General features: G+C 38.1%; 5 protein-coding genes across 7 annotated transcripts; 1 reads left to right on the top strand and 4 right to left on the bottom strand.

The window, feature by feature from the left end:
* Window positions 1-236: 236 nt before the first annotated feature.
* On the top strand, window positions 237-3,719 carry LOC104761510 (DEAD-box ATP-dependent RNA helicase 32). Its single transcript, XM_010484598.2, has 8 exons — window positions 237-808; window positions 969-1,244; window positions 1,452-1,775; window positions 1,906-2,097; window positions 2,189-2,344; window positions 2,421-2,833; window positions 2,932-3,083; window positions 3,200-3,719. Exons 1-8 carry the CDS (start codon window positions 425-427, stop codon window positions 3,535-3,537), a joined length of 2,235 nt encoding a protein of 744 aa, XP_010482900.1. The 5' UTR covers window positions 237-424; the 3' UTR covers window positions 3,538-3,719.
* Window positions 3,720-3,863: 144 nt separating this feature from the next.
* On the bottom strand, window positions 3,864-6,873 carry LOC104761508 (polyadenylate-binding protein RBP45A). Of its 2 annotated transcripts, XR_015588914.1 has the most exons (8): window positions 6,500-6,809; window positions 5,915-6,380; window positions 5,547-5,629; window positions 4,826-4,884; window positions 4,607-4,737; window positions 4,430-4,523; window positions 4,155-4,319; window positions 3,864-4,064 (listed from the first exon to the last, which is right to left on the bottom strand). XR_015588914.1 is itself a non-coding variant. In XM_010484597.3 (7 exons), the coding sequence occupies exons 1-7, from the start codon at window positions 6,734-6,736 to the stop codon at window positions 4,062-4,064; spliced, it is 1,155 nt and encodes a 384-aa protein (XP_010482899.2). In that variant the 5' UTR covers window positions 6,737-6,873; the 3' UTR covers window positions 3,864-4,061. The 2 variants fall into 2 exon arrangements, 1 of the variants encoding a protein (XP_010482899.2); XM_010484597.3 differs by lacking the exon at window positions 5,547-5,629 and having other exon boundaries at window positions 6,500-6,873.
* Window positions 6,874-6,941: 68 nt separating this feature from the next.
* Window positions 6,942-8,887, bottom strand: LOC104761506 (CRS2-associated factor 2, mitochondrial-like). 2 transcript variants are annotated; one of them, XM_087499268.1, is made up of 6 exons: window positions 8,348-8,704; window positions 8,181-8,253; window positions 7,927-8,054; window positions 7,579-7,804; window positions 7,376-7,503; window positions 6,942-7,287 (listed from the first exon to the last, which is right to left on the bottom strand). In XM_087499268.1, the coding sequence occupies exons 3-6, from the start codon at window positions 8,029-8,031 to the stop codon at window positions 7,177-7,179; spliced, it is 570 nt and encodes a 189-aa protein (XP_087355394.1). In that variant the 5' UTR covers window positions 8,032-8,054; window positions 8,181-8,253; window positions 8,348-8,704; the 3' UTR covers window positions 6,942-7,176. The 2 variants fall into 2 exon arrangements, with proteins under 2 accessions (XP_087355394.1, XP_010482897.2); XM_010484595.3 differs by lacking the exon at window positions 8,181-8,253 and having other exon boundaries at window positions 8,348-8,887.
* Window positions 8,888-9,025: 138 nt separating this feature from the next.
* LOC104761507 (uncharacterized) lies at window positions 9,026-10,279 on the bottom strand. The gene has a single exon (XM_010484596.3). The coding sequence runs from the start codon at window positions 10,277-10,279 to the stop codon at window positions 9,071-9,073; it is 1,209 nt and encodes a 402-aa protein (XP_010482898.2). The 3' UTR covers window positions 9,026-9,070.
* A 227-nt stretch (window positions 10,280-10,506) lies between these two features.
* On the bottom strand, window positions 10,507-13,452 carry LOC104761505 (uncharacterized). Its single transcript, XM_010484594.3, has 7 exons — window positions 13,019-13,452; window positions 12,455-12,595; window positions 11,986-12,351; window positions 11,655-11,900; window positions 11,473-11,565; window positions 11,003-11,203; window positions 10,507-10,904 (listed from the first exon to the last, which is right to left on the bottom strand). Exons 1-7 carry the CDS (start codon window positions 13,358-13,360, stop codon window positions 10,689-10,691), a joined length of 1,605 nt encoding a protein of 534 aa, XP_010482896.2. The 5' UTR covers window positions 13,361-13,452; the 3' UTR covers window positions 10,507-10,688.
* Between the last annotated feature and the right edge of the window lie 1,069 nt (window positions 13,453-14,521).

Here is a 14,521-nt window from a genome sequence, read left to right as displayed (position 1 = left end):
TTACAAACTTTATAAAAGAGGCAAAGACGCATCATTGTAATGTATATTGCGGAAAATGTTTAATTTTGAGATTTGCACCCTAACATAGCTCTCAAACTTATTTAACTTTTAATACTATAACTTAAAAAATAAAATAAAAGTGAATTAAAAACAGTTGGAAGTTAGGAACAGTAAAAAAAAAATATAGTTATTGGGCCTTAACTAATCCTTATTGGGTCTAAATTAGTTTTTTTTTTAAATAAAAAAATCGAAAAAAAGAAAACATTCGTCATCGTTAAACCCTTGAATTGGCTGCTACAGCAACAACGTCTTCTTCTTGTGATTCTCTGTCAAATCTTAAAAACCCTAATTTTTCTTACCTCCCCCGCAAATTCTAGCTCTCTCAAATCGTTAGCTTTTTTACTTCTCTGGAGCTCTGGTAAAGATGGGAAGACCTAAGAAGACCAGGGGAATGAAGAAGGAGATGCGTCTCAATGAAGTCGAGGAGATCAATCTTCTGAACCAGTGGATCGAATCTCAGAAACCTGATTCAGGATCAAACCCACTTTCATTTGGTCCTCTTCCTAAAGATGCCAAAATCGGAAAGTTCGAAGACAGCAAAAACGGCACCGTATTCTCGCGTTACGCAGGCGTGAGGAAGTTTGCTCAGTTGCCGATATCGGATAAGACGAAAAGAGGGTTGAAAGATGCTAAGTACGTTGATATGACTGATGTACAGAGAGCTGCCATACCTCATGCTTTATGCGGAAGAGATATTCTCGGTGCTGCAAGAACTGGGTCGGGCAAAACTTTGGCTTTTGTTATTCCGGTGAGGCTTCGATTGAATTCTCTCTTGTTACTATGTCCGTTAGATTGATCATTGGGTATTTTGAAATTTTGGTTCTTTTTAATGGTCTTAATGTTAATTGCTATTGCATTGGTGTGTGTGTTAATGGATGGGGGGGGGGGGGGGGGTTTGTGTGTTGTAGATCTTGGAGAAGTTACATAGGGAGAGATGGAGTTCTGAAGATGGAGTGGGATGTATTATTATATCTCCAACAAGGGAATTGGCAGCTCAAACTTTCAATGTTTTGAATAAAGTAGGAAAGTTTCATAACTTCAGTGCGGGGCTCTTAATTGGTGGGCGTGAAGGAGTTGACGTTGAGAAGGAGAAAGTTAATGAGATTAATATTTTGGTATGTGCTCCTGGTAGGCTTCTTCAGCACATGGATGAGACCCCAAACTTCGATTGTTCACAGCTTCAGGTACTGTTTGACTCTATTTGTTCATGTTTTCACTATCCCTTATTTTAAAAGAAATGTTAGCTACAGAATATTAGGGGTATCTTGTGTTGTTAACTCTATCTATAATCATTATATGCTGACACCAAGGAAATTTGCAAATTAAGGATACTGTAGAACCATTACTAAATGGGCATCCCCTATCTTTATCTATGTTCGCTTTTGCTGCAGATTCTGATTTTAGATGAGGCCGACCGTGTCCTTGATTCTGCGTTTAAGGGGCAGTTGGATCCTATAATCTCACAGTTGCCTAAGCACAGGCAAACTTTGCTTTTCTCTGCAACCCAAACTAAGAAAGTCAAGGATCTAGCTAGACTCAGTTTGAGAGATCCTGAGTACATTAGTGTACATGAAGAGGCGGCTACAGCTACTCCAACTAGCTTGATGCAGACTGTCATGATTGTCCCAGTGGAAAAGAAATTAGACATGTTATGGAGCTTCATCAAAACTCATCTTAATTCCAGGATTCTTGTTTTTCTCTCCACCAAGAAACAGGTTAGATGATTTTACCTTTCTTCCTCTTTGAATAATCAACATGGAGATAGTTTTGTTCACTTTCATTCTGCTACTTTTTTTTTTTTTTTCTAATCTTGAGATTGATAAAGGAGTCACTAATTTTGGGCAGGTCAAATTTGTTTATGACGCATTCAGCAAGCTCCAACCTGGAATACCTTTGAAGAACCTTCATGGAAAAATGAGTCAGGAGAAAAGGATGGGAGTGTACTCGGAGTTTATTGACAAACAGTCAGTTCTGTTCTGTACTGATGTTCTTGCTAGAGGACTTGATTTTGAGAAGGTTGTGGATTGGGTTGTTCAGGTATGAATCCACACATTTCAGAATTATATACAATATTCTATGATTTTGTTTTGTCGGGCTGAAGTGTGATGTCATTATATTTATTTTATAGATGGATTGTCCTGAAGACGTAGCTTCTTATATTCACCGAGTTGGGCGTACAGCTCGTTTCTATACTCAAGGGAAGTCGCTCCTCTTTCTGACACCTTCGGAGGAAAAAATGATTGAGAGATTACAAGAAGCTAGAGTGCCTGTTAAACTCATCAAGGTTAGTAGATACCTCAATTTTCTATGAGTCTCGACTGTCTGATGTTGAATTTGACTTAAAATAATTGTTCACACAGGCAAACACCGAAAAGTTGCAAGAGGTTTCTTGGCGGTTCCCTGCTTTATTAGTCAAGCATCCCGAACTTCAAGGTGTTGCTCAGAGAGCCTTCATCACATATCTGAGGTCCATCCACAAAAGAAAAGATAAAGAGATTTTTGATGTGTCAAAGCTGTCGATTGAAAACTTTTCTGCTTCACTTGGCCTGCCAATGACTCCCAAAATCCGATTCACAAACCTTAAAACGAAGAAAAAGGGGGTCTTTGAGAATTCTATCGCTCTGGAGGAGCCTGAGAATGCACAAGAATGTGAAGCACCTCCGGTTGTAGAAAAAGATCTTCTGGGTGATTATTTAGATGAAGAGGATTTTGCTCTCAAGCCACATGGAGAGGGCAAGGAAGTAGAAAAATCAACCAAGGAAGAAGTTCTCATGTATGGCTTTCACATTCCATTAACTATTTTTCTCATTCATTCGATCCACTCTTTTCATGGTTATTTATGTGTATAAATTATTCCTTTTGAATTTTCAGGCCAGGAACTCGGGTTTTGAAAAACAAGAAGCTGAAGATCAATCTACACAGACCATTTGGGTCAAGGGTTGTGCTTGATGAGGAAGGCAATTCGTTGGCTCCCTTAGCAAGTGTAGCTGGTGCAACAGGGACTGACATGGCCCTTGATGAAGGTAAAGGAACATGGACCTTAAGTTACATCAAATCCCTATTATTCTGTTCCCACAAACTAGCAACCAATGTGTCAGTTTTTTACAATGTATGTGGAATTGGTTCTTGATTTTTGCAGAGAAAAGGAAGGAATTCTATAACAAAGTGGGAGCGGAAATGAGGAAAGCAGATGCTGAGGACAAGAAAATAGAGAGGGAAAAGAGGAGGGAAAAGAGAATGAAACAGAAGATTAAGAGGAAGAGAGGAGACATGGAGGAGGATGAAGAAGATGACGAAGAAGAAGAAGAAGGCCATGATGGTTCTGGATCATCAGAAGAAGAAACAGGAAGAAAACACAAAAGAGCCAAGAAAATCGTCTTTGACAATGAAGAGAATGAGGGAGGAAAAATCAACACAGATTCTATCTCCGTAGCTGAGCTTGAAGAAATAGCACTCAAATTGATAACTCAATCATGAGATCTCTCTATTGTTTTTAAAGCTTCTTCCTTCGTACACCGAGTGTAATTGTGTAGTTTTATCAATTTGGTGGAAAAGTTTTGTGGTTTGTTTTCCACTATTGTTTGTCTACTTTGAAAGATTTGCATTTTAGCCTTTTTTATCTGTTTTGGGAAGAAAATAATTTACTTGCTTTCATAAAATTCTCATATTATATGCTTGACATCGCTTTAGACTGTAATGAGATAAGCTTTATACTATACTAGATTAGACTTTTTTTGTTTACTCTGGTAGTAATATTGAATTTGGAGTGCACATTTATAAAGGTGGTTCGTCACACTAGCAAATGGTAATCCGATAGTTGTTGGATAAAATTTTTAAGAAACAGAATAAAGTTTCAACATTCAGCAAACAATATGTTCATAGCAAACTCATTTGCAAAACAAAATTCACATCAAATATAAAAAAAGGGCACTCTTAGTCTATGTCCTAAAAAGACTCATGTTTGTTCCAAGACATTGGTAGATAAGGCCGATGTTCATCTTTCACTGCATTGGAAAAACGAAAATGATAAGGAACTTTTTCACATTTGGTAAATCTCAACAAAAATATTAACTCGTTTAGTGTTGTTGATTTACCTGCCGTTGCTGCTGATAGTTGCCATAGCCAGAGTAACCACCACCATAGTACGCATTAGGATCCTGAGTTGGTTGAGGTGCATAACCATAAGGTTCATAGCCGCCCTGTTGCTGTGGAGGGTATCCTCCATAGTATCCACCACCGTTCCATTGGGCTTGATCAGGCTGCGATAACAAAGATTATAAGTTACGATTTTGCTCATAATCACTATCAAGTTTTATTAGTAGAGATTTGAGAAATTGAGAATGTAAGATTAAAGAGGTACCAAACAAACCTGCTTGTTAGGACTACGTCCCCACGAAAGACGGATGCTTTGTCCACCTAATTGTGTTCCATGCAACACCGAAAGTGCATGCTCTGCAGATGCCCTGAAGCATAACAAAGAGTTTAAGTATGTAGGAAAAGAACTAAATGGGGTTGTATAGTTAATGGATGATATGATGTTGTATACCTGTTAGCATATTGAACGAATCCACAACGTTTTCCTGGAGGTAGTTTCACATGAATTAGTTCCCCAAACTGACCGAAAATGGACTTCAACTCATCGTCTGTAACGTTAGTATCCAGACCTCCAACAAAAACCTAAAAGTAGAACACATTAGACTTATAGTCTAGCAAAATTATCAAACTAGAGATTTTGGAGGAAATCAAAAGAAAGCTAACTACATACTGTTGTGTTATTTGGATTGCTATCTCCAGGATTTCCTCCTTGAGTGTTTTGATACATAGCTGCAAATAAAAAGATAAGTGAACTCAAGAGAGGCTTAAAAATTCAATTGATATAGAATAAAACTCAAAATGGTGAAATATCTACAAGGAAACTATATTGCAGAACAACAAACTCACTTAAACAATGTTTGCAAAAATCATTCACATCAAAACCTAAGAATATTTCAGCAACAATCCAAACAACATACATACAGACAAGGAGAATCTAAATTCAGTTGATAACACAAATCACTGAGCACAGATATCAAACAGTAAGTGCCAGTGGGAGTTCAACACCCAAAGCAAATAACTGGAGCAAAAATCTTCACCTACTTCTAGTAATCAACTTGCAGAACAATGGCTTGGCCAAGGTTTAGTATAGATCTAGAGAGGAAAATTCTAATAATAAGACAAAAAAAAAACTTGTAAAAGTTGGAAACTATAATGAAAAGACAGAAAAAGACTTGCAAAAGTCTAATAGAGAAGACATATTAACTTTTAACGTAAGACTCAAAATTAAAGAGGAAAAATGAGCTACGGAATATGAAAAGAATTAATTTGAAGGTAAGCGCCTCAAAATAAAATACTTCTAAGTGATAAGTAAGGAAGTGGAAAGTAATTTGAAACTGTAGGCTAATAACAGCCACTTGTATGTAACTAATCTGATAACATAACCAACTGACCTAAATGAGGCCACGCAATAAGGTGGTATCATTTTCGGCTGAAATCAGTTCCAGGCTCCCCCCAAAGAGAGCCACTTGTTCTCCTGCTTTAAGACAACATGAGCTGATTTTTATAAGTGTTTGGATGCTTTACAATATCAGAATCCATTTTAAGTGTAGAAAGGCGAAAACTAAAAGGAAACAAACAGATAAATTCTCTTAATCCTTCAGCACCAACTGAGAGAATAAGCTTGACTAATCAGAAAGAAATACATCAACCAAAAAAGACACTCAATTACAATGCTCAACAAAGAAGGTTAAAACACAAACAATCTTCATATCACCATTCAACATACTCAGTGCACAGAATTCCTATGTATAAAACATACCTGGTTGCATCGGAAGAGGATTCTTATTGGCAGCCGGACCAATACGCATAGGCCTGGTGGAGCAGTATTGACCATTCATCTCGGTCATGGCACGCATCTGCTCAGTTTCGTCCCCAAACCTGACAAAACCATATCCCTTGGACCTTCCAGTGGTTCTGTCCATGACAACTTTTGCCCCCTTGATAGACACATACACACTCTTAAACGTATCCGTGAGCATTTGGTCAGTGACTTCAGGTCCAAGATCGCCTATGAAGATAGTGTGGTCAGCACCTTCACTCTGTCTTCTCTCTCCAGCACCAGCCTGAGCCCAGTTGAGCCTAAACGTCTGTTCACTGCTCGGCATTTGAGCACCATTGTAAGTTTGCAAATACCTCTCAGCTACAGAACGATTGACAAACTCTATGAATCCATAACCTTCAGACTGTCCGGTCAGCTTATTACGAATGACTTTAGCTGTTACAGCCTGCAACCACAAACCAAAACACCAAGCCATCACTATTGCTACGCTTACACTAATCGATGAACAAAAATTTTCAATCTTCTACATAATAACCCAAAGACTACAACTTTTAACAAAATTACCTCTCCAGATTGACCGAAGATGCTCATGATGTAGCTCTCGTCCATCCATTTCTGCAAATCTCCAATCCATAAGGACTTGACCTCTGGATTCTGAGATCCAGCTCCGTACTGCTGCTGTTGACCTAGTGCCGGCGCCGACTGCCTCTGCTGCTGTTGCTGTTGTTGCATCATCATCCACAACTGCTGCTGTCCAGATTGTTGTCCTGCTCCGGCGGCGTTCGACGGTTGTTGATGCATCACTAACGACGGACCAACAAAACCTAACTATCGCTACGGGGAAGAGAAATGAAAACGAAAGGACGTTTGTAAGCCGAAAGTCTCGCTTGCTTTATAGTCGTAATTGTATCATAGTGTGGGCTTTTTCTTGCAGGCCCAATATTTAACTTTCATCTCGGCCCATTAGTTGTTTATAATATTGAGCGGTTAGGTTCAGAACCGGCGATAAAGAGTAATTGAACCTTTTTTACTGGTCCGTTAGTCTATATTTAAAATCTAACCGAAATACAATAGTTTTTTTTCATTGGACCTTTGCAGATGTTGAATACAAATCAACCAAGATTTGTTGGATCTGTGAGTGTGTGACTAGTTCTTGATTAAGACATATGAACCTAGCTTAAGATTTTGTTGTATCGATGAAGAAGGTTTGGTCTACAGTTGGATTTGTTCACGTGACATGATCATACTTCTGGATCAATGTTTGTAACAACCTCTTCTTCAATCCTTCTCTTCCCTCTCCAGAGTATGATTTGCTCATCTTTAAACAATATGGGAACACATGGAACCAAATCCTGCAATTTTGTTCACAACATTAAAGATTAATCATAAAGAATCTCACAAGGCTAAGTAAAAAAAAAAACATTCAGAGTTATATTATACCTTTAGCTTCACACCGATTCGTTTGCAGTCACTCATACCAACATGAGTGCAATCTAGTCTCACAATCTCTTCTGTTTCAAACTCCTCTCTCACTCTTCCCACGACATTAACATAGACACCATTCCTAGCTGCATCAAACACATTAAGCCAATGAAAATTGAGGAAAAAACAGAACTTTGCGACGAATGTAACTAACTACTTACTAAGTTTCATTAGGGCAGGAGAATGAAGCCCGCGGTTTCTCATCTCTCTGGTTTCTTCAAATGTCAACCCATCTGCTACATTTTTTACAAGTCTTGGGTATATCGGTGGATAAGGCTTCCACAACATGAATGGGATGATGGGACGATTCTTAGGATCATAATTCCTTCCCCGATACAAAACTAGAATGTTTATGTGTCTGTATACAACCTTTCCACCAGATTTTTCCTGTCAAGAAACACAACAACAGTAAGATTGAGGACGAGCACTTTCTTATAATCAGATCAACGAAAGAAGAAGAAGAAGTTGAAGAAAACAGAGCCGTGTTCTTGAGATCTAATAACATTCACCTCGAGGTGGAAACATATGTTGTCCATGTCAAGAGTAGGCACTCCTAAGCATTTGATCCTCACTGCCTCAGCTTTCTTCCAATGGTTATGAATGTCATCTATCATATTGTGTGTCACACCACCTTTCCCTAACAATGATACCACAAAAAAAACCAGTTTGATTGAAAAAGCTTTAGAGGAGACCAATCACATAAGTTACTCAAAGTTTCAAAGCTTAATTCTTAAACTGAGGAAACATGGTTCATAATTCTCACCAAGATCACAAATTTACAAGTGATAATATCAACACAACGATGTAACAGAAATAAGTTTCTACCATTAGCGAATCTGCATAACATTCACGAAAGCTCTTAACTTACTGATTCAATTCATCAAGAAACCTAAATTCAAAGTTTTAAGGCAAAAAGATTCAAAAGTGTACCGAGATTGATCTGCCGAGAACAATCATTATGCCGATACCGTTCAACAAGTTCCGTAACTTCCTCATCTGTCAAAGGCTCGCCGAGAACTCTTTCCCTCTCTTCCGCCCATTGGCTCTGATCAATCTCCGGCGAAGCTAATGCGGAAGTCCCTGTCCATTTCCGGTCCAATCGACCCGGTCCGAACGGAGAAAACCGTTTGGGTTCACGGAATCCAATTGGTTCAATTTCCGGGTTTGTTTCTGAATACGAATACCTAAAATCAAAAGGGAGGTCTGAAATCACCGGAATCTTCGTTTTATTTACCAGCTCCGACGACTGATCCTGCTTCGTTTCCTTCTTCTTCTTCTTCTTCTCTGAAGAAGGTTTAGTGGGTTTTCTGAGAGGTGAAAATGGTGGATCATAGTTATCTGTAGATACAAATCGAGCTCGGAGATTACACAGTAACAAAAACGAATCCTTTGGCTCTTTTACTAGCGTTAAGCTTCTGCTGCGAACTGAAAACATTCGAAAACGAAACACTCTGAGCTTTCTCGTAGGGTTTAGTTTTGAAGATACCAAAAGTTTTAACTGAACAAGTATAATTTCTTAATTTACATCTTGGTCCATAACTATGAAAGCTTCCTGCTTCATACCCGTAATACTTATATTTCCATTTTTCACCCAATTCTTTTACTAAATTTCAAAAACTGATACCAACTTTAGCATAAAAGTGATTAGTCTTCTCAGATGATCTTATTAAAGTTTTCATCTTTACATCTTCTTTGATCTTCAACCATGGATTCAAAAACATTCAACATATTATCTAAACCTTCAGGATCTTCGCCCATCTCCTTCATCGCGTATACAATACTCTCTATTGTCGACAAACATCCCGCTCTTGGCTGCCGTCGAACTTCTTTGTATAAACTTGTACCTTCGATCTCCAGTTTCACATGGCAACATAAAATCTTAAGCCATGGATTCTCAAGGTATATTCTTCTTGCCTTTGACCATGTCCCATCAAGAACAATCAGATTCTTTAGCTTCAACTCTTCTTCTTTCTCTTTAAGATCATTGATCTTCACCGATTCTTCGCTCGGGAACAACAGTGCTGATCCAGGAGGAACCTCGAGCTCGAATTCTCGCTTCCCTTCTGAAAACTTTGTTACCACAAACCCTTTTGCCAAGACATCCATGGCCACAGGAGACGCCAGTATATGATCAAAACTAGGATTCTCTACACTGGTTTCGAGCATCAAAGAGTGTGTGATATTGCTGATGACACCATGTTTCTTCATACACATTCTTATCAAATCTTCTGATTTACTCTCTTCACAAGAACCTATCTTTTGATCTGTAACCCCTAAATCCCGACTAGAACTTTCACCTGAATGTTGAGAAAGCTTCAAACTTTCAGCAAATCCCAAACTTCCATGATCAACAAGTACAACATTCATCTCAGATTCTAACTTCTCCAGACTGCTACTACTTAACTTAGAGCTACCATCAAGTTCTAAAGAAGCTCCATTCTCTACCCTATAATCAGAATCCGAACAATTCGTGTCAATCTTGCTGCAACCCGATCCAATAACCCTGATTACGAACTCTGCCTCGTCATGAACATCGAAAACAGTGGTCACACTAACATTCTTAAGCCCTAATCTAGCGATTCTAGCTGAATTAAGCGCGTGGTTTCTCTCGAGACTATGCTGAAGAATAGTAACACTCACCTCAGTATCGAAGCACGGAACTCGCATCTTCTTGCAGAGACAGAGCTGGCTTGGTTTATCGCAGGAAGGGCAAGTGGATCGCTTTGACCCCATTTTTAGGGTTTTTGTTGAAACCCTCACGCCGTGACACCGTATACAATCGGCGAAGTTACCTCGAGGCAGAATCAGCTGAGTTCGGGCCACGACATGGCCCATCATCTGTCCTGATAACATCACGCACATATGGAATCGAAAAGGTTCAATCTACAACGAAGATGAGCTAACTAAACCGGAAGAGACATTTAAACCAAATTAAACCGGAAAAAGATTACGTTACAATTGAAATTAACTTTTAGATTGATGAAACCAAGACCAAATCGTTTCTGGAGCCGCCGCAACGGAACACTGAAGTGATGTGTAATTGAAAAGCTTTTACTGAAACACCAATGAGTATGTTGAAGCTTTCAAAAGATAAAAAACTTTTTAATTTCTATTGCTGTGTATCACTGGATTTATAATATCCAAACAGTTACGTGACGAAGCAGATGTTACAAACCTGAATGATATATACAAATTGAGTTTTTCAACGGGGATTACATTAACTTTTACCTAAAATCAAACAAACATCTGAGGGAGATAAGAGAGTTGAATTCTAGCAGTTATCTGGTCTATTGTATTTTGGAGGAAGAGTTGGGCATTGTTCGTTCATGTGCGAGTATGGTGCCATGGTGTTGTAACCAGGAAGTTCCATCCTGTATTTCCCAAGTATCTGACAGTAAGGAAGCTTCACATTGTCATTGTCATTGCACCATGTAGGAAGACGACTTGCATTGTTCTCGAAAAAGTTTAGCATGTAAGCATCTTTGATCTGCAGATTGAAGAAGAGAGAAATAGAAGACCACGGTCACAAGAGTTTTGAGAGTGGGAATGGAAACAGAGACTGTGTATTGCTTGATTGGTTCTTACCGTAAATTCTGTGACTTGAATAGAACTAGCAAGTGGACCGAACAGACCAGCTTCTTTGTACATTTCGAGAATGAAAGCAATGCAAGAGGTTGATTTACCATCGCTGTATATCCAATCGTCTTGTTCGGGAACTGCCAGTAATCTGTCAAATGAGGATCCGCGCTTCTCTACTTCCACCAGTACATCAGAAAGATCAAGACCCTGCAATTTAGACCATGTTAAATAAGAAGAGAAAGGAGAAGGGATAAGGAAAAAAAACTTATAATAGCAGAGAAAAATGGAGTATCAATATTAAGACCATCTCAAATGAGGACAAGCACTAAGTGAACATACCTATGAATTATAAAGATGTTTAGAATTTAGAATGATTATAACAATCGAACTAAAAAGGCTTTCTATTGATCAAGAAGTAAGAGATCGAAAGGTATATATAGGACTGGGTATATAGAAACAAGCACAAATTTTAATACCTCTGTTCCTAGTCTTTTGTTCAAGGCTTCATTCCACATGTTAGCAGCATAATCAGGCTGCATTTTGCTCCAAACAGTCATGAAAGACGCAACCTATAAGAAAATATCAAATATAATCCAATTAGAAAAGTGTACTCATTCATCCAGACCAAAATTGTAAGAAGGGAAAAAGAAAACCATACAAGATGAGCATCTAGAGGAGGCGGGTAGTTTTCACTAATGGTATCGATCCAGCTAAAGATCAAGTTGTGATAACCATACGGTTTACCCTCCATGCTACGAGCAAATTTCCACGCAGCAGCAACGTCAAATTTGGCTCTAACATCAGGATGCAAAGGTAGCAATGCAATCTGAGGATTCGAGTCATCCTTTGTTTGTTCAAATTCCCACCATTCCTCCCATGGTAATATCGCTATTACATCTTCTCCCTGTGACCAAAAGAGAAACCATCAACAAAAGAAATCTTGCTGTACTTAAATTTAACCTTTAGGCAGCACTTTGAAGCGTTGTTACCTTTTCGTTTTCATTTCCGGACTCACCAATCCATAGTTTTCCTTCAGAGTCTCTCAAGCAAACAGCGGAATGACCAGCATATGCCCCACTCACCCATTTCTCAAGGGTCTCAAAACCACCCCACCTCCCACGGATCTTTGAAATAGCTAAGAGATCACCTGACTGGATCTGATCAGTAGTAACATTCGTAACCCATGGCTCAGGGCGAGTTTCAAAATTAGCTCCCATATGCTTCTCAAGAAACGCAAGGTTAGCGCTTTCCCCCCAACCGGTATTAGTAAAGAGAGGGAAAACATCCCACAGTGCTTGAAGTGTTCCTAACATCCCTGCGTGCATAAGGAATATCGAAACTCCTTTGTTCTTAACCTGATCCAATATCGAAACCCAAAACACATCAACCAAACTACATAGATATAAAATCCTTAAATCAAAGAGATATGGCAAAACAGAATTCAAAACAACAACTTACATATTCATACTCAGCTTTGCCATCCCACTCCGGAAATTCAACAGTATGATGTCGAGAAATGAAGTACCAAGTCCATGTCACACGATACGGAGTTGCAAATACATAAAGATCCATACATGTCCAACTATGTGCCTTATCCGCCTTCATAAACACACAAACACACACACACCAACAAAATCAAATTGAGAATTCTGTCTATTAAAATTATTAGCTTCTCATCCACTGCCAAAGTAAGAAACTACAGAACTAACACAGATTATACCATATTCGAAAATGGTTTCTTACACACTAGACTGATCAATTACTCCAACATAAGAATCTCATGAAAACGAAATAAAAATCCAAACTTGATGATCAGAAACAACCCCAAATCTTCTCCTAAATTCCCGGATCCAAAAAACCCCAAAATTTCTAGAGACTTAACAGTCAAACAATTGAAGATTCTTAAAAAGTCAAAATTGGAAAGGGCCCATGTTACATAACAAGCAAACAAAACGATCACAGTTCACAAAAGGAAACAAAATCGATTATGAGTTTAAACTTCAATTTCAAAAAATTCAAAACCTTAATGTGAAGCGTGCCACCACCAAACTCGCTACCAGACTTGTTATGAAACTCCAAGGTAGCCGTGTTCTCATAGAAACAAGCACCTTTCCACTGAACGGAATCGTTCCCTGAACTCGCTGTTCCGATGAAAGTAGGAAGCAGATCAGCGGCTCCATATAAAGAGTTTAGAATCGGCCACGAGACTTGTCTGGGTAAATGCGGAAGCAGATCGCGTGGATGAAACGGCGATTTCACCGATTCAACGGTTGATACAATTAGAAACAGTACTACAAAGATGGTGGTGAACAGAGACGGAAGCGAAGAAGACGATGATGATGATGGGGGAGATGAAGACGCCATGTTTCGTTATTTTGGGTTCCTAGTCTCTCCACGATACTATAAATCAAATTTATTTATATTAAGAAACAAAAAAAAAAATGTAAAAAAAAAGTAAAAAATAAATAAATAAATAACTTCCGTATAAAAGTGGCAACTGGCAAGTTTAATTATTTGGGATTTAAATTTACTATTACTAATTATATAAAATCTTATCACAAAATTTTGCTAACAAAGGAATTAATCTCAGAAACCGTTTTAAGTAATTTTTTTTTTCTTTATGAAAAATATGTTTAAAACTTACAATAATATAATGAATATGTACTTGTGATTACTAGTTGATTGGATTTTATTTTATTTTGTGTTTTTGGTGTCTCTAAGTTTTGGACACAAATTTATATATTTTCTTTTACTTTTCTTGAAAAGATTGCATAAGGATTATGAAATTTGTTTAGATTTAATTACATAGAAATCAGTTTGCATGTACACAATATCACAACTCACCCATCACAGTTAATATTACATCATCCAAATATATTCAACGAGGTTTGCATGATCTTACAACACGTTGTGCATAGATTCACGATAGAGGGATTTAGCGTACACCGCAACATACAAATATCAACCAGAATTTGACATCCCATTCCAACCCAATCCCTCAATGTCATCATCTAATTACGTTGCGTCATCGTTGGTATAACGTGTACATACTTGAAGTATGTATGTTTCAATGGCGTCCAAATTTAGAAGGCAAGGCACGTCGCCGTTTCTTCCATTATAAATATACTCCCAAAATATTAAATATTATTACAAGACAAAAAACGAATTGTCAAAGCAAACAAATCAAATCTTCCATTAACGTTGTATAGCCTTGACAAAAAGCGAATTGTCAAAGCAAACAAATCAAATCTTCGATAAACGTTGTGTAGCCTTGAAATGTTTTTGTTTATGTACATAGTCCGACATGATGACAAATTAGAAACTTCGTAGGTTTCTTCATTCCCTTTTAGATTGACCAAATCAAATTATATACGAATAAGATTTGTACCTTCATGTGTATAATTCCATTGATGACGAAAGAAGAGTTGGTATCATTTACGTATCAGCTCCAATCTCCATGATGCATAAACATAAGAAACAATTAATACACGGGAACCAGTGCTGACGTTTGCCATCTTTATGACC

Source organism: Camelina sativa, chromosome 18 (assembly GCF_030686135.1).
Source record: "Camelina sativa cultivar CO46 ecotype springtype chromosome 18, ASM3068613v1".
Lineage (NCBI taxonomy): Eukaryota > Viridiplantae > Streptophyta > Magnoliopsida > Brassicales > Brassicaceae > Camelina > Camelina sativa.
This window is presented reverse-complemented; position numbering and strand designations above follow the sequence as displayed.

Bases quoted from the DNA above. Each gene is read 5' to 3' on its own strand.
- LOC104761510 (XM_010484598.2), top strand. From the start codon at position 425: ATGGGAAGACCTAAGAAGACCAGGGGAATGAAGAAGGAGATGCGTCTC. The intron at 1,245-1,451 runs GTACTGTTTGAC...CTTTTGCTGCAG, and splicing joins TCGATTGTTCACAGCTTCAG to ATTCTGATTTTAGATGAGGC. The intron at 3,084-3,199 runs GTAAAGGAACAT...TGATTTTTGCAG, and splicing joins TGACATGGCCCTTGATGAAG to AGAAAAGGAAGGAATTCTAT.
- LOC104761508 (XM_010484597.3), bottom strand. From the start codon at position 6,736: ATGCATCAACAACCGTCGAACGCCGCCGGAGCAGGACAACAATCTGGA. The intron at 6,381-6,499 runs GTAATTTTGTTA...TTGTGGTTGCAG, and splicing joins TCTTCGGTCAATCTGGAGAG to GCTGTAACAGCTAAAGTCAT. The intron at 4,320-4,429 runs GTTTGTTTGGTA...TTGTTATCGCAG, and splicing joins GACGTAGTCCTAACAAGCAG to CCTGATCAAGCCCAATGGAA.
- LOC104761506 (XM_010484595.3), bottom strand. From the start codon at position 8,852: ATGTTTTCAGTTCGCAGCAGAAGCTTAACGCTAGTAAAAGAGCCAAAG. The intron at 8,055-8,347 runs GTACACTTTTGA...TATCATTGTTAG, and splicing joins TTCTCGGCAGATCAATCTCG to GGAAAGGTGGTGTGACACAC. The intron at 7,805-7,926 runs GTGAATGTTATT...GTTTCTTGACAG, and splicing joins ACATATGTTTCCACCTCGAG to GAAAAATCTGGTGGAAAGGT.
- LOC104761507 (XM_010484596.3), bottom strand. From the start codon at position 10,279: ATGTGCGTGATGTTATCAGGACAGATGATGGGCCATGTCGTGGCCCGA.
- LOC104761505 (XM_010484594.3), bottom strand. From the start codon at position 13,360: ATGGCGTCTTCATCTCCCCCATCATCATCATCGTCTTCTTCGCTTCCG. The intron at 12,352-12,454 runs GTAAGTTGTTGT...ATATTGGATCAG, and splicing joins GCAAAGCTGAGTATGAATAT to GTTAAGAACAAAGGAGTTTC. The intron at 11,566-11,654 runs GTATGGTTTTCT...ATTTTCTTATAG, and splicing joins CTCCTCTAGATGCTCATCTT to GTTGCGTCTTTCATGACTGT.